The sequence below is a fragment of the Clytia hemisphaerica genome, unplaced genomic scaffold (genome assembly GCF_902728285.1).
Source record: "Clytia hemisphaerica strain Z4C2 unplaced genomic scaffold, Clytia hemisphaerica genome assembly, whole genome shotgun sequence".
Taxonomy (NCBI): domain Eukaryota; kingdom Metazoa; phylum Cnidaria; class Hydrozoa; order Leptothecata; family Clytiidae; genus Clytia; species Clytia hemisphaerica.
The window spans coordinates 315,482-330,695 of record NW_027103532.1 but is presented as its reverse complement, the minus strand read 5'-3'; the positions used below and the strand labels follow the sequence as shown (position 1 = coordinate 330,695).

General features: G+C 34.9%; 1 protein-coding gene across 2 annotated transcripts in view; it reads right to left on the bottom strand.

The window, feature by feature from the left end:
* The window catches only part of LOC136799707 (ER degradation-enhancing alpha-mannosidase-like protein 3), a 28,069-nt gene extending 13,487 nt beyond the window's left edge, over nt 1-14,582 (bottom strand). The window contains exons 1-13 of one of the 2 annotated variants that reach the window (XM_067056418.1): nt 14,215-14,582; nt 6,621-6,666; nt 5,974-6,074; nt 5,764-5,803; nt 4,814-4,926; nt 4,220-4,373; nt 3,816-3,950; nt 3,294-3,399; nt 2,917-3,014; nt 2,545-2,670; nt 2,227-2,310; nt 1,583-1,666; nt 1,105-1,229 (exon numbers count right to left, since the gene is read on the bottom strand). In XM_067056418.1, coding sequence (XP_066912519.1) covers nt 1,105-1,229; nt 1,583-1,666; nt 2,227-2,310; nt 2,545-2,670; nt 2,917-3,014; nt 3,294-3,399; nt 3,816-3,950; nt 4,220-4,373; nt 4,814-4,926; nt 5,764-5,803; nt 5,974-6,074; nt 6,621-6,666; nt 14,215-14,321 — 1,319 coding nt within the window. In that variant the 5' untranslated portion in view covers nt 14,322-14,582. Of the gene's footprint in view, nt 1-1,104; nt 1,230-1,582; nt 1,667-2,226; nt 2,311-2,544; nt 2,671-2,916; nt 3,015-3,293; nt 3,400-3,815; nt 3,951-4,219; nt 4,374-4,813; nt 4,927-5,763; nt 5,804-5,973; nt 6,075-6,620; nt 6,669-14,214 lie in introns of those variants that run through there. The other variant, XM_067056420.1, reaches the window with a different exon arrangement.
* Between the last annotated feature and the right edge of the window lie 632 nt (nt 14,583-15,214).

Genomic DNA, 15,214 nt, shown 5'->3' with positions numbered 1-15,214 from the left:
ACCGTCGTCTGTTTAGGTTAGCAAAGGCGATATAGAGTCGTACATCAACTACCGACTTTGTTTTGTATAATTTCACTTACCGTCCACCACGATATCCTGCGATACATAAACTGGTAATAAGCGACAGGCGGCTAATACTTGTATCAAAACTATATTTTTTTCCAGACAGAACTTGAACTTGGTGAGCCAACATATCATATTGAAAATTTTATCTAGGCTTGAATCACGAGATAAACATTTTGTTTCATTCCTCCCATCATATCATTTAAAGAGAGAGAGAAAATGGTATATTTTACTTCATTGTACCCACCACATAGCAGTCGGCCTAAATTTTTTTAAGGTTAAAGTTTTTTCAAGTTCTCTTACAGAGGCCCCAGCGGTTTTCGTAATGGCGTGATTGGCGTTGTTTCAAGTTCGTGATTATGTGATTTCAGATTTTAAAGTGCGTGATTGCGAGATCGGAGAGACTAACGTGATCAACGTGATTGTGGTAGGAAGGAAATTTAACTTGTTATAACGTGATTTGAATTTTTTTTTTGTGTGGAAGCGTGATTTGAAAGGTCACTGAAGGGGCATAGTGTCCTCCAGGGTTTGTTCCCCCAACCAAATTCTTGATTTTTTTAAATCTGTCCCCTCTTTTTTTTCCCCTATGACTTTTTAGTTTTCTAGTTTCCCCCCTCTTTTTTGCTTTCCCCCCAGAAAATTCTGAAAATATAAGTTCCCCCCAAATACCCGTATAAATTTCTCAAATTTCAACCTGACAAAAACGTAAAATTTTGCTGCAAAAGGAATAATAGACAAAATAGAACGAAAATTGGTTAATTTTTCAATCATGATCTAATCACATGATATCATGTGGACTGACCTTGGTTACTGAGATAAAATTGAAGTGATTTCACACTCCCCCCCACCAAATTTGCCAACTATCGATGTTTCCCCCCTCTTTTTTTCCCCCTTCTTTTTTCCCCCCTTTACTATTCAAATTTTAATTTCCCCCCTCACCCAATTTAAAATTGGAAAATTGGCCCCCCTTTATAAAGGGGGGGACACTATGAGGGGGGGGGGCGGAGTGCATATTTTTCTTACTTCAAATTAAGTACTCACTTGTCTTCATGCGCAAAAGTTCGTAAATCTTTGAAAGCAGCGTAACCGCATTTCACGCGTGCATGTTCTTCTAATGTATCGATGACATGTTTCCCAACTTCCAGGTAGTATGGGTCTTTGGTGGCCTGGAAATGATAGTTGTTTATTGTAGAGTAAAAAGCTATGTCTGAAAACATCCGAAATAATGTTGGCTAACTTTTCGAAACGAAATGTGTTGATCTGGTTAAAAAACTCACTAAATGGAAATTTTTTTAATGTTTTAAGCCTGGACTTGGCAAATTGAAATTCCTGAAGTGGTTTTTTAGTTTTCCAGTTTTTTAGTTTTTCAGTATTCATCGATTGATTCATAAAATACAAAAAGTCGAGGGAATTTTCTCGGGAAGGGTTCGGTCATCCACTAAGGATTTTGTTCACTTTCTCCTAACACATTTCTCCCAAAAGGTAGGAGTGTTTGATATTTCGGCGCTAGGATACGTACTTGGTGCAAGAAGTAAGTACTTTCGATAAATTCTGGTCGAAGTGGATGTTGTGCCCAATACAAATCCAAGCTTGTTGTGAAAGCCTAAAAGGTGATTACATTTATAAATTATGAGACTATGATCAAGAATAATCTGTGTACTACCGGGTGACCCACGAAAAAGTATAAGAGTTTGGAGGGTAACTGTGTCTGAGAAAAAAAATAATTTTAACTAAATTCTTTTTTCATTGTAAAGAGGAAAGACAAACTTAAATTTTGATGTATCATTTTTTAATAATTTTGGAAAAGTAGTTATCGAGATATGGAGGTATAAAGTCAAAAGTCATTATAAAAAACAGACTCTTATACTTTTTCGTGGTACATTTAATTATTTCAAAGAATCAAAAGAGATCAAAAGGGTTTTCTTAGTGAAAGACAAGGGGTGTCGATTCTTTAGTGAAAAATCCAGGGGATATCTCAGTTGGTGAACTGCAGCAGCGTGGTGTCTTTTTAAAGAAATAGAACCTTTTAAGTACGATTTACTATCTAATTTAGAAAATGAACTTGTCATAATTCATTGGGGTTTAATATTTTGGAGACTGTTTTGCTAGAATGTTGCTTTTACTTCTACTTCGGGAAAGGAAACAGATGACTGATTGACTTACTTCTGGTAAGAATTTGTACTTTTTAGCAACATTATATAAAATTTCATGAGTTTCTATTGCTGGCTGGAGATCTCCTTTCAAAACCTAAAAATAAAATTTAATAAAATTAATCATAATATTATGTGTTTTCGTTGGCAGAATGAATACAAAACCAGGTTTTTATACAGTAAGAACAGCGATTGGTCAACACAAAAACTATTCCATGGAGCTTTTAAAAAAGAACCAGTCTGAATCAGTGCCACCTAGAGCAAATCAAGTGATTCAAGCTAAAAATCAAATACCAGATGAAACAGCAGAGATAATAGCATTTTTATTTACCTGTAATCCTGGCCAGAAAGCTTGCAAAGCATCGATGAAAGATCTAGCGGGGACGTCTGGTTGATGCATGTAAACATCTAACATCATGTATCCTTGTCTAATATACTTCTTTATAGCAGCATAGTGCTAAAAAATATATCATATCAATAAATTGCCACATATCAAGTAAGATTATTTCAATTTACTAATATTTCAAAATTATACCATATTTTGTTGTTTACACTATTATCATATTTTGCGGACTTGCATTCAAAGATTAAAATAGGCACATTGTTCAGAAATTTCATTATGGATTCAAAGAGAAAATAATATCAAAGTAAATTTTGAAAAAGTATATGGTTTCGATCCATCATACCTTGACAGTTCTATTACCTTATTGAATTTATCACGGTAAGTTTCATCACCAAGAAGAATGTACGCTTTCAAACAGTATTCATAATAAGAGTCGATGCCCGCACCAACTCCACTGTCTAAAAACATAAGATAAAGTATTAATTACATATATTTTTTTCCAAAGTTTGTGAAGAAGCAGAAAGTATTATGACAGATATAAAATTGCATGCAAAATTTCCATGTAACTTAGAGAATTTTATCCACCCTCATCATTTCCCTTCAAATAGGCTGTCATGTCAATCTCCCAACTTTTAAAGATAGCCTCAATAGGGAAAGAAAAATTGTTGATCAATCGGCAAATTGGTTTAGCAGTCGACTTTCTTATCGATTTCAAAATTGAAGAAAATAAAATCTACCTCTTCTTGTCCAGTCACCACTATGAATATTTATTGTAGTTCCGACTAGATCTGAATGGTGACTTCTAAACTTCCATAAAGCTTCCATTGCTTTGTGAGCTTTTTCCTGAAATATAGAGAAGCAAACCAGTTAAAATATTGGCAGAAACGCATTGATTAAAACTCCATATGAATGAGAGGTCTTTTTTAAATTTCAAATGAAAGTAAATTTGATGACATTTTCCTTGAAATAATAAGAGCAGTAGCGTTGACCAAAATTAAGGCAAACTGGGTGGCAATTTTTGAAAGTTGGGATTTCGATGCCGGCTATTAAAAGTAAAATATCTTTGTTAAAACTATGTGAGCAGAGCTAACACAAAAATCTTTGAAAATATTTTTTTACTTTTTCAATTCCTAGGTGCGAAATTAATAATCAGAGGTACCACTAAAAATTTAGCTGTTGAAGAGCATTTGCCCCCCCCCCCTGCAACAACGCTACTGAAAACGAGACCTTCATAAATTCAAAGATGGTTATAGTTCTACCTCATAGATAGGGTTTCCAGTTAAACGACTGAGAGCAGCAAATTCCATGATCATAGTTCCCGCACAAGCAGTACAAGTATGTGTTTCATGACCAACACGAGACTCAGGATGATGGATGCCATACTTTAAGTTAATCTGTCAAGTCATAAAAAAGGGTTAAGCTATTAGTATTTGCAACTCATGGAGACTCAAAAAGTCAATTTTCAGAAGATCTGGTTCAAATTCTGAAAAATCACATGCAGAAACTGACTTTGCTGGGTTCTGTAACATAAAATCAATTGAATGAATTGAAAAAATGTTGAACAACAAAAAAACAAAACCTATTTAAAAAACACATGGCTTGTTTTGAATTCTAAAAATAATGAATAGAATTAATCTTCCCAAGCAAACTTTACGAAACATACCTTTGGGTATGGGATCCCAGTAGAAGTATTGAATGCTAGTAATAGTTTGTCTGCAAGGATTGTAGCTTTCTCTAGCAGTTCTTTATCATACCAAAACATCCCTTTACCATCATTTTTTAAAGTGACAGCCATACTGTGAGCGCCAAGTAAACCACTAAAGAAATTAGATAAAAAATTTTACTTTTTAATTTACTATTATGCAACTTATGTATGATCATTTGTCTATATTTTAATTTATATTATATTTAATCTATATCTATCTTTTAAAAGTTATTGACAAGCTATTGACAAAAGTTTCCGCAAAGATTTATATGAAGTGTAGCCACTAGATTGTTGATTTGGAGAAAAAACATAGTAATGCTTTTTTTTAAAGATTATTCATTGTAACAAACCTCATTCTGCTTTTAACAGACCTAAATTGAGATTGTCATTGATTTTGTTTACAGTTGGAAAAGTTTCAATAGTGCAGATTATATCCTGAATAGCAGCTTTATGCAAGAAATCTAATGATTGAGGCTATTTTATTGTTTCTCCAAATATTGCAAAATATGATTAATTCTCTTGGAAGATTAGCAAATAACTAGTTGCACTTACCCAAGAACTCTAATGTTTGTTTCAAATACAGACACAATAGCGTCAGCATCAAATTTAACATTATCAATAACATAATGAACTTGTGTTTCAAATTCTTCTATTTGCCCAAGGACCTATAAAATAAGATCTTGTTTGTCATACCCGGTGCGCCACCAAAATGTTTCTCTCTTTAAAACTAATTTTCTCGAAATCTAAAAATCTTAAAAGAACCATTCCTACTCCATTGAAAAGAAGAAGGATAGACTTAAATTTTGATGGGTCATTTATGAATTCGGTACATTAGATCGAAAGTCATGCTCCATTGAATAAAAAAGTTACTTCCTGAAAGTGCTTAAAAACGTTAAAAATCGACCTATCAAATTAAACAGAAGCATAATTAAAATTACATGATGCACCAGTTTTTTCGCTTCAGTCATCAGAAATGATAATTAGCTGTCTAAATGACCTTTTGTTATATAAAGGAAGGTTGAATTACATTAAAAGGAAGAAAATCAGTCGAAAAAAGCCAAAAAATCTGTTAAAATTCATAAAAATACATCAAATATGGGTTTTGAGGTACATCCAGCCTTACATAACCAAAAAATATGTGGGTAAAAATAAATTAAAATGATTTTGATGAAGATTTAAAACCCTTTCGACCCATCAGTTTCAAAATTTATGTGTTTAGTTACTTAAAAATGCTCTTGATCGTGTAAAGGCTATTGCGATTGCCAAATTTAAAAATAAAAATTTGATAGGTCGATTTCTGGTATCTCCTTGCTCTTTTCAGATAACCTAGCTAAACAAAATATTCGTTTGAATATGTCTCTGGGCTGAGAATGTTGATCCAATAATCAAACTACTCATGTGACTTGTATAAATTCCTTGTAACGAAAAAAAGAAAGAAGTAGCCAACCCGAAGGCTCCTCTTTCGTTAGATATCAACCCGAGGAGGTAAAGAAGATACTCACCACAAGTGTATCAAGTGTATCAACAAGGGTTAATGAAAAGCTGAAAAAAAGCAAAATCAAAATACTCTTTCTTACATACAATAGTAAAAGTTTTGATAGGGAATCAAGAAAAATGTTTCGTTGTATCGGTGCGTAATTCGTTTTTTATCTTTTGATTTGTAGAAAATCCAATACAAAAGAATAAAACTTGTTGCTACCAGATATACTTACTTTCCCAAAGCTTCATCAATATCTCCACGATTCTTTTCTGAGCCTCTGTACCTTCCACGACAGCTCAAAGGCATCAATTCATCAGCAGGGTGAGCATATTTCTATCAGAAGAAACAAAAAATTTGAAAATATATTACAGAAAGTGTCATAAAGTGTTTCTATCTAGGCCAAAATAAAAGAGTTGTTTCCGGAAATGCAGGTGACGCAAGAACAACTGCAGGCCGCAAACTATTTTTTTCTTACATTTTTAAATTTTTCTTTTCAAGCAAATATACTAAACTTATTTGGGTGTTTTACTTGGTTACTTGATTTTCTTTAGGAATGTAGATTGTTTATATAGTTTCAAAAGACTAAAATAGCGTAAAATATCCTGTCGAAAATTTAACATCCATCGTAAGGGACCAAAGAACTCTGCCAAAAAACCTACGACTTTTACAATAATATGGTGTTCACAAGTCATTTGTAGGCGTAATGTATTAAAACATAGTCCAAAAACTTTCACAATAAAAATGAGAAACTAAGAGGAAAAAAAGGAATTTCTTTTGATGCTGGAAGTTTTGTTTGCCCAGAAGTACGTAAATGATTTTCTGACTTTTTTGCTGGCTAAAGTTTTCATTATCTTACATGTAAAATATATTTCACCTTACCTTATATGCACCATAGGCATGATTAAACATTTCCACAACTTTTTCTCTAAATAAATCAAAGATTTTTGTATTAATTGTACATTTTAAAAACTGTCCAGTTTTTCCGTTTAAAAAATTAAAATTTTCTCTTATTCTGAATCCGTTGCTTGATCCTCGTGTTTAAAAAATGTTAACAATTTTGTAATAAAAAATTATGTTTTGTATAAGAAGCAATTAATGTTTTGGTTCAATTGGTTCAGTGTATCAAATCTCTCAGTTTAGTTGACATTTTGGTATCTTCATTGTGTCACAGCGAATACAACCAAAGGTTTCTTTATATTTTAGTTTGCATCTTCTTTGAAAGACCCCATTGGATTTAGGCAGGGCTGTCGGATTTAGGACCACTTACGGTATAGACCTTTTCACCTTTCCATGCGCCATCTTGAATTGTATGCAAAAATATAGGAACGAAAAAGACGTGGTTGGATTTAGTTGGAAAATATGCAAAACATATGCAAGTTTACACAAATATTAAAAAGCCAACAAAGCATGTTGTAAAGAAATATTATAATAATTAGAACAATAAAAGATGGAATTTCTTAATCCAAAAAGAAACATTTACAGAACAACAAAAGCCTCTTAGAAATTTGTTCTTAAAGACATAGCATATTCTGTTTTCATGCCATTAAAAAATTCCACCAAGACAGATTACACACATCAACTTTCAAAACACGCAAACTGAAAGCAGTAATTATGATGTCACACATTCAGTGGGTTCAGATCAATATTTTGATTTGATTGTTTGGCGGTTCTATTCCCAGGAGAATAATTTACCATCGGCCGAATAAGGATTATTTTTGTACCTTTGCGGGTGATTTCTCAGCTTGAGTTAATGTCTGATGTTATGGTTTTTTGAATTGCTTGTTCTAAGACATGAGCGAATTTGATTATTTCTAGTTTTCAAAAGAAGCAAATTTAATCTTTCTTCTACAAGATCACACTTTAATATAATGCCAATTATGCAGGTAAGTTTTATATTAATGCTTTCTTTTTGCATATGTTTTGGATACTTTCTAAGGGAATTTCACCACGGCAATTCGGCCACCATAATTTTTGCATACAATTCAATATGTCGGATGGAAAGGCGAAAAGGTCTATTCCATCACTGCTAAAATGAATAGGTGGTTAAAACTGCATGCAATAACATAATAGGAACCACCCCCCCTCAGAGATTTGGGGCATCTAAAAATGAAAGTGTCAAGAAAGCCAGGTACCTCAAAGTATTCTTAAATTTAGGGGGTACCTGATATGTTTGGGGGTACCTGCATTTTCATTAGTGGGGGCGGGGGCTGTTGTTTTTGTATGAAGTCATCACCCTTAAATTCCTTGAAACCCTTGAAACACCCTTGAAAAGTCAATATTATTTTGGGGACCCTTGAAATGCAAGATTTATACCCTTGAAACCCTTGAAATGCCAAATTTTGTGGCCATTTTCAGCCATTTGAACTTTCAGAAATAAAAATTTTTCCCATTGCGTGGGATACAAACATCGCAGTGACTTAAAAATGAGAAAACATACTTTTGGAACCCCTGAGACTCAAGGGGATATTCCACGCTCATTCTTAGGGGGTTTACCTTTAAACCCGTTAAGTGCCACTGGAATTATATGAGATCTAGGTGATAGAATGGGTGGTTGTAAAATTATCAATTATAAGCCAATTTAAGGGCCCTCCTTTACACAAAAATTGAATATTCAACCGTTCTCCTTTTGTCGACAGATTTCCTTGAAATCTTTGAAAACTAGCAACTAAAAACCCTAGAAACCCTTGAAAGTTGTGGCATATAAAAATCTCTTGAAACCCTGGAAAATTATTGTAAAAAATGACACCCTTGAATTTGTTGAAAAAGAAGTGCTGGCTGCCATGGAAGTATTTTCCCAGGAATGACAAAAGAGCAAAAAATCCCTTTTTGTATTTTTAACAATAAAAAAATTAAAAAGGGGGTAACTCAAAGTTGGGGGGGGTTACTTTAGGGTACCAAAATGATTGGGGATACCTAAATCTTTTGGGGGTACCTGAACCCTGGAGGACACTATGAATAACCACCAAATTCTGTCTAAAGATTTGAAAATTGTTTGGTAAGGCCCTTTATAAATAACAAAAAGGTCAGCTCAAAAACGACCCTGGACACCGCTGTACATTGTACGGTGATGTCCGGTTGGGTGTACGTTTGATTTCAATTTAACCTATTTCATCAGGTACCAAATTCGGTAGTCCCACCGGACATAGTACGGCACAGTGCTTTCCCGGAAGGACCCCCTGTACACATAGTTGAACTTCCCGTTTTTTGCTTTCCGCCCACTTAAAGACGCCTGACCACCCTTATCAATTTCTTTTCTCAGCCCAAATCATGAAATAAAAAGAGACTGACGTAGTAGTCCAGACGTCCGCGCTCGATAGGATCGATCATCGGAACGGCTCAATGACGGATCAATATGTGATCGATGGATTACTTAACGATCCGGATAGGAGATCAATAGAGGATCGATAATCAAGATTTTTTAAGCTTATGATTAGTTATCGATTATTTATCGAACTATCATCGATCTTTTATCAATGTTATCGACCCTATCGACTCATACTCGATTTTCGATCGATAACAAATCGAATAACAACAATGACTAATCGATTAACGATCGATGACGAATCGATATACTCGATTGAAATACTAGCTTGATAATGGATCAACGAAGGATCGATACTCAAGCCTTTTTAATGGGCAGGTCTAAAACGCCTAATACCTACTACTTAATACTTAATACTGACTACCTAATCCGTTTGGGTACTTTACAGATCAGAAATTCCCGGCCCTGACTCTCCTTCGCATGTTCGAAATCTCTAAGTTTTGTGAAATTTGAATGTCAACACATAAGTCTTTGCTTTATATTTACCTAAAGTCTTTCAATGTGTTATCTAAAAGAATATCTAAATATTTGCATTGAAGTAAATAATTTCTTCCCCCCATATAAGTAAAAAGCAAAAGGTTTTTATCTTAGTTTTTTTCTTTTTCCTGCTCTCTTATGACTTTGATCTAATTATAAGAAAACATATGTAAATATTCAAATCAATTATTCTTATACACCCCTGTCTCCTTTATAAAGATCCAATTGGCTAAAATGTTATTTAAACGCTCTTCGAAATTAAATATAGGTCATTAATTGTATCCTTTTGTATTATCTGCATCATATGGAGCAGTGTCATAATACTTCTTGAGATTGGTTCGTAGGGCTTTATATTCAATAACTACAATAATATTTTTGTCAAATTTGGAACACTCGAAAACTTGTAGTGTTGGTAAAGAGAAAACTGACTTCTCAGTTCAGTACCTTGAAAACATGTACTCTAGAGGAAAGTACTCTTTGTCTGAAAGGGAGTACTTATGGAATGAACGTTTAAGAGGTGTCCTGAATATCCAGAAAACGTTGAAAAGTTAATTTGATAGTTTGATTATTTTGATTTTGTCCTTATACTTCGTCTCATTTTATCATTTTACTTGCACTTTTAATAACCTAATTTTTATTTATTTTTAGAACACTAAATAATTACTGATGATGATATTAATATATCGAAACATGTTTAAAAATAAAAATTAACATTAATCCTGTCAAGTTCGTTCGACTTTGTCTTGCTATTGACTTATTATTTTGTCAAATTATGTCACTTTGTCAATAATAGGCAAAAGTTCAATGAGCACCTCCAAAAATCTCTCTTTAAGCATTTTCTACTAGAAATCTCTATCTAGTGATAATAATGATGAAGTTTAAAAAGGCCATATTAAATGACCCTGTCAATATTCTGGCTCAAAGGATCATTTGTAAATCAGGTTTGTAATAAAATCAAGTCATGTCTAAATATTCTCTGCCATCTACTTCAGTTACGTCTGCTCCAATGAAACAGGGGCATACTTACTTATTTTAAATTTTCAGATCGACTGATTCTTATAAATAAAAATAAATAGAAATATTTTTCTCCTACCAAAAAGTGTGTCTCGACAAAATGTGTGTAGTCTGTAAACTTTATAGAAAAAGCGCGGGAATATAAAGTAAAGAGCAAAAAAGAGAGAAAATACTTTCATGTCTTCAAAACGTTATAATACAAAAAGTTGAAGTTTTTTTAACACCAAATTTTCACATTAGGCGGATCTCTAGAAATTGCTTGGTTCCCGTCATTTCGACTTTACAAAGTGGGTCGGTCGGTCGGTCGGTCGAAAATATTTTTTGTACATACATACCATCTTTGTTCATTGATTGTGAGCCCCATAATCATCATACAACATCTTGTTTTTTTAGAAAGTGATGCTTCGCGAGCGTGGTCTGCTTCCACGAAGGTCCGAATTATGAAATCGGGTTAAAAAATCGGGAAATCATGGATAACCTGGTTTTTGGTTCACTTTCCGCTGGCGCGCTGCGCTCGCTATTTCGATTTGAAAAATTGTAAACACTGAGCACGCAGAGGTTGACAATTAGGAATCCCAGAAGTGGCAAAAGGGGTCTCCGACTCTCCGACTCTAAGTTCAGAGTAAAAATCAGGGTCGGTCGGATGACGGGAACCAAACAATTTCAAGAGATCCGCCTTAGGTCGAATTGAGATTCGGCTAATGCTTCAGATGCATCCGGCCGCGCGGGACGCGCGCATATACTGCGCGGGACGCGCGTATATACTGTGCGGAGCGCGTAGCGCGTAGCATAGGGTTACCGGCCTATAGGTGTGCACCGCCGGGTGGGGCACCGCCGGCCGGGTGAGGGGTTAGGGATGTGCACCAGGGTGGCGAAGCACCGGCCGGCGGTGCACCCACCCGGCGGTGCACACGTGTGGTGGCTTCTTCGGAGTAATGGCGATCATAACAGTTAGCCTAACTCGTCAGTCAGACTTATTTATATATAGTACTAAGACCTTCGTATAAGTAACCCTAAATAACGGATTTTCGACAGCCGGTTTGGCCTAGTGGATAGGGCATTGGTTTCGGAACCTATAGGTTCCCGGTTCGAGACCCCCTTTGGTCACTATTCAACTTGAAAAAAATTCTAAGTCCAGTCGGATGCATCTGAAGCTTTAGCCAAATGTTCGAATTGGGCATGCTGATTATTTTAAAGGTATTTTCGAGCAATTTTGAGGTATATACAGTAAATATTAAGTATTAGGTAGTAAGTATTAAGTAGTAGGTATTAGGCGTTTTAGACCTGCCCCCTTAATGGCTGAATCTTCCATCAATCTTCTATCCGGATCATTAAGTAATCCATTGATCACATATTGATCTGTCATCAGACTCGTCACGATACCAAAACAAAATTTTAACTTGATATCAGTTCAGAAAGCATGCGAATTTTGAGATATTCAACCGTGGTCAGACTTACCGAAAAACTTCTAAGTCGGAAAAAGTTTCTTTGGTAGATTAAGTTTGACCATCACGGAACTTGTCTTCTTGTCTTTCACGATTTCATTCCCACCGTACGATTGTACGGTGGAAATTTAATGTACAGTGTTTCCAAAGTTAACCTTTAATTCCCACCGGACATTTAAATCAAGCCCCACCGTACAACACTGTACAAAATGTAAGGCGGTGTCCAGCCAGGGTTGTCCAGACGGTGTCAATCGAACAACTTCGAACAAAAATTGCAATCAAACCAATCGAACGTAATCGAACGCGATCGAATAATTGCGATTCGATTGTCGAACGTAATCGAATCTCAATCGAACGGCCGATTCCTAGGTAATATTCGATTGTGTTTGAGTAAGGTTAGATTGGTTCGATTGATAGTTGAACATGTTCGATTATCATTTGCATTCAAATAATCTTCGATTTCGTTCGATAGACCTTTTCGCCTTTGCGTCCGCCATATTGAATTGTATGCAAAAATTATGGTTGCCGAATTGCCGTGGTGAAATTCCCTTAGAAAGTATGCAAAACATATGCAAAAAGAAAGTATTAAATAAAAACTTACATGCATAATTGGCATTATATTAAAGTGTATTCTTGTAGAAGAAAGATTAAATTTGCTTTCTTGAAAACTAAAAACAATTATATTCACTCATCTCTTAGAACAAGCACTTCAAAAGACCATAACATTAGACAGAATCTCAAACTGAAAAATCACCCGCAAAGGTCAGTTAGGGAAACCATCCAGGATCCTGCCATTCTATAAACCAGCAAAAACTAAATGACACTTGTAAACTTAAGTTTCTTACCATTTCCCATTGAAAACAACCAAAAACATTGCTACTTCCCAAAGCCGGAGACCAAAACAAATCATCTTCCAAGATTATGGCGCCCTTTTGGATCTATTGTTAAGACCATCTAAAATGGTGGAAAGAGTTGCGGAAAGACAGAGGCGCCCGCTGCTTCAATGGGTGGTAACGCCAAAACGCCCAATATGATCTTCCAACAGAAGGCGAGTTAGTTGCCGCGCGAGTTACGTCATGCACTCCACCGCAGTGCACAACGAAGCGTGTTTCAATGAGTATCATTAATTATAAGAATATCTTATGTGCTTACCTTCAGTAAACTTTGAGTGCTTCATTGAAAATGAAGAAGGTAAGAAGATAAAAAATGCGCTGGATAATTTTCATTGTAACAGTTTGGTCAATCATCGCTGAAAGTTTGAAAAAGTTTTTCCGACGCAAAAAAAAATTTCAGCCAATTAAAAGCACAGTGTGCTTATACTTACTATGTTTGCTACATCGTCTAGGCTAAAAAAAGTGTGAAGAGGCACGAACGCTGTTTTTTAATGAGTGATATTATGATTTTTTTGATTGCGGCCGCGTACAGGAACTCGCCAAATGTTCCTAACTGAAGGTAAAAAACAATCCTTATTCGGCTGACGGCAAATTATTCTCCTGGGAATAGAGCCGCCAAATGATCAAATCAAAACATTGATAAAGTGTGACGTCATAATTACTGCTTTCAGTTTGCGTGTTTTGAAAGTTTGATGTGTGTACTCCATCTTCGTGGAATTTCTTAATGGCATGAAAACAAAATATGCAATGTCTTTAAGAACAAATTCCTAAAAGGCTTTTGTTGTTCTGTAAATATTTCCTTTTGGATTAAGAAATTCCATCTGTTATTGTTCTAATGATTATAATATTTATTTATAAGATGCTTTGTTGTCTTTTTAATCTTTGTGTAAACTTGCATATGTTTTGCATACATTCCAACTAAATCCAACCACGGCATTTTCGTTCCTGTATTTTTGCATACAATTCAATATGGCGGACGCAAAGGCGAAAAGGTCTATTAGAGGATTATGTTTGATGAGTTTGATTAAATTAAATTGGATCACCCCGTTAGGGCTTTTTAGCGGGCGGCCGAGTGCTTAAGTACCGTAGCGAATAAAATCTAATATAATTGAATCAATCGAACGTAATCGAATACAATCGAAACGTAATCGAAGCAATCGAACAGCAAATCCTGGGTAATATTCGATTGCGATTCGATTACGTTCGACAATCGAATTGCAATTATTCGATTGCGTTCAATTGCGTTTAATTGATTCGGTGTTCGATTCGTTCGATTGACACCGTCTGGGGTTGTGCTCAAAATAAAGGGAAAAAATTCTTACTTTAATCGAACTTTCTCTGTTGCATTAACCATATAACTTGAATTTGAAGTACAAAACCCATCTTGCAATAAAATGGTCAATAAAAAAGCAAAGAACATTTGCTTCATAACTTTATTTCAATTTAGCTAGGTTTGACTTTGATATTTTAGTTTAATAGTGTTATTAGTATAACTTGGTCCTGTCTAACACTGAGCCTGCCTGCAAAATTTTTTTCAAACAAGGGTTCTGTTCTTCCCCTGAGAAAAGAAGCTGTTGAAACCCAGAAAAATGTTCTTAGTTATCCATCATGACTCCTCTGATATTGTGAAAAAACAATTGGGTTTAGAAAATTTCTTCGTCGTGTGGTCCACCGGCGACTTTGCTGCTCTAAAAATTTTGGTTTGTTTTGATGTGGAAGTATTTCGATTAAGAAACATTTTTGGTTCAGTTGTCTGAGAGATTGCTGTAAACCCCACGTGGTTCAAGCTGAGAGTCCTATATAATGTTGAATGTCACGTGGTTTACAAAGAATTTTAAGAAAACCTTGACTGAAAAGCTATGTCATTGCTGTACCGCGATTGAAATATTTTAGGTGAGAGATTTGTTGGATCGCGGTACTCTATAACAAAAAAAAATTTCCACCGTGTGGGATATGGCGTAAAAGGAAGGGCGTTCAAAATTAAAAAAGGGCGGTTAGGAACAACTTCATATTTAGTCGAGGTTTTTTTATAAGAACATTTCGCGGATATTCGTTACTTTCTAAGTTATTATGAGCCCGCAAAAATTTCTGAATGCTCTTATTTTCACCATTTTGAGAGTATTTTTATCCATTTTCCTAAATCGGTTGATTGATAAAGAGTCTGCAACGTGCAAGCAAAGATTTTGATATGAATAATGTTCTTAGCTTGTTCTACTAAAAATACTAAATACCTTATTATATTACTAAGCAACAGAAGCAAGTATTCAACCGCCTTGAAATTACCACGCCAAAAATTAACGAATTTTATTGCTTTTTCAAGGA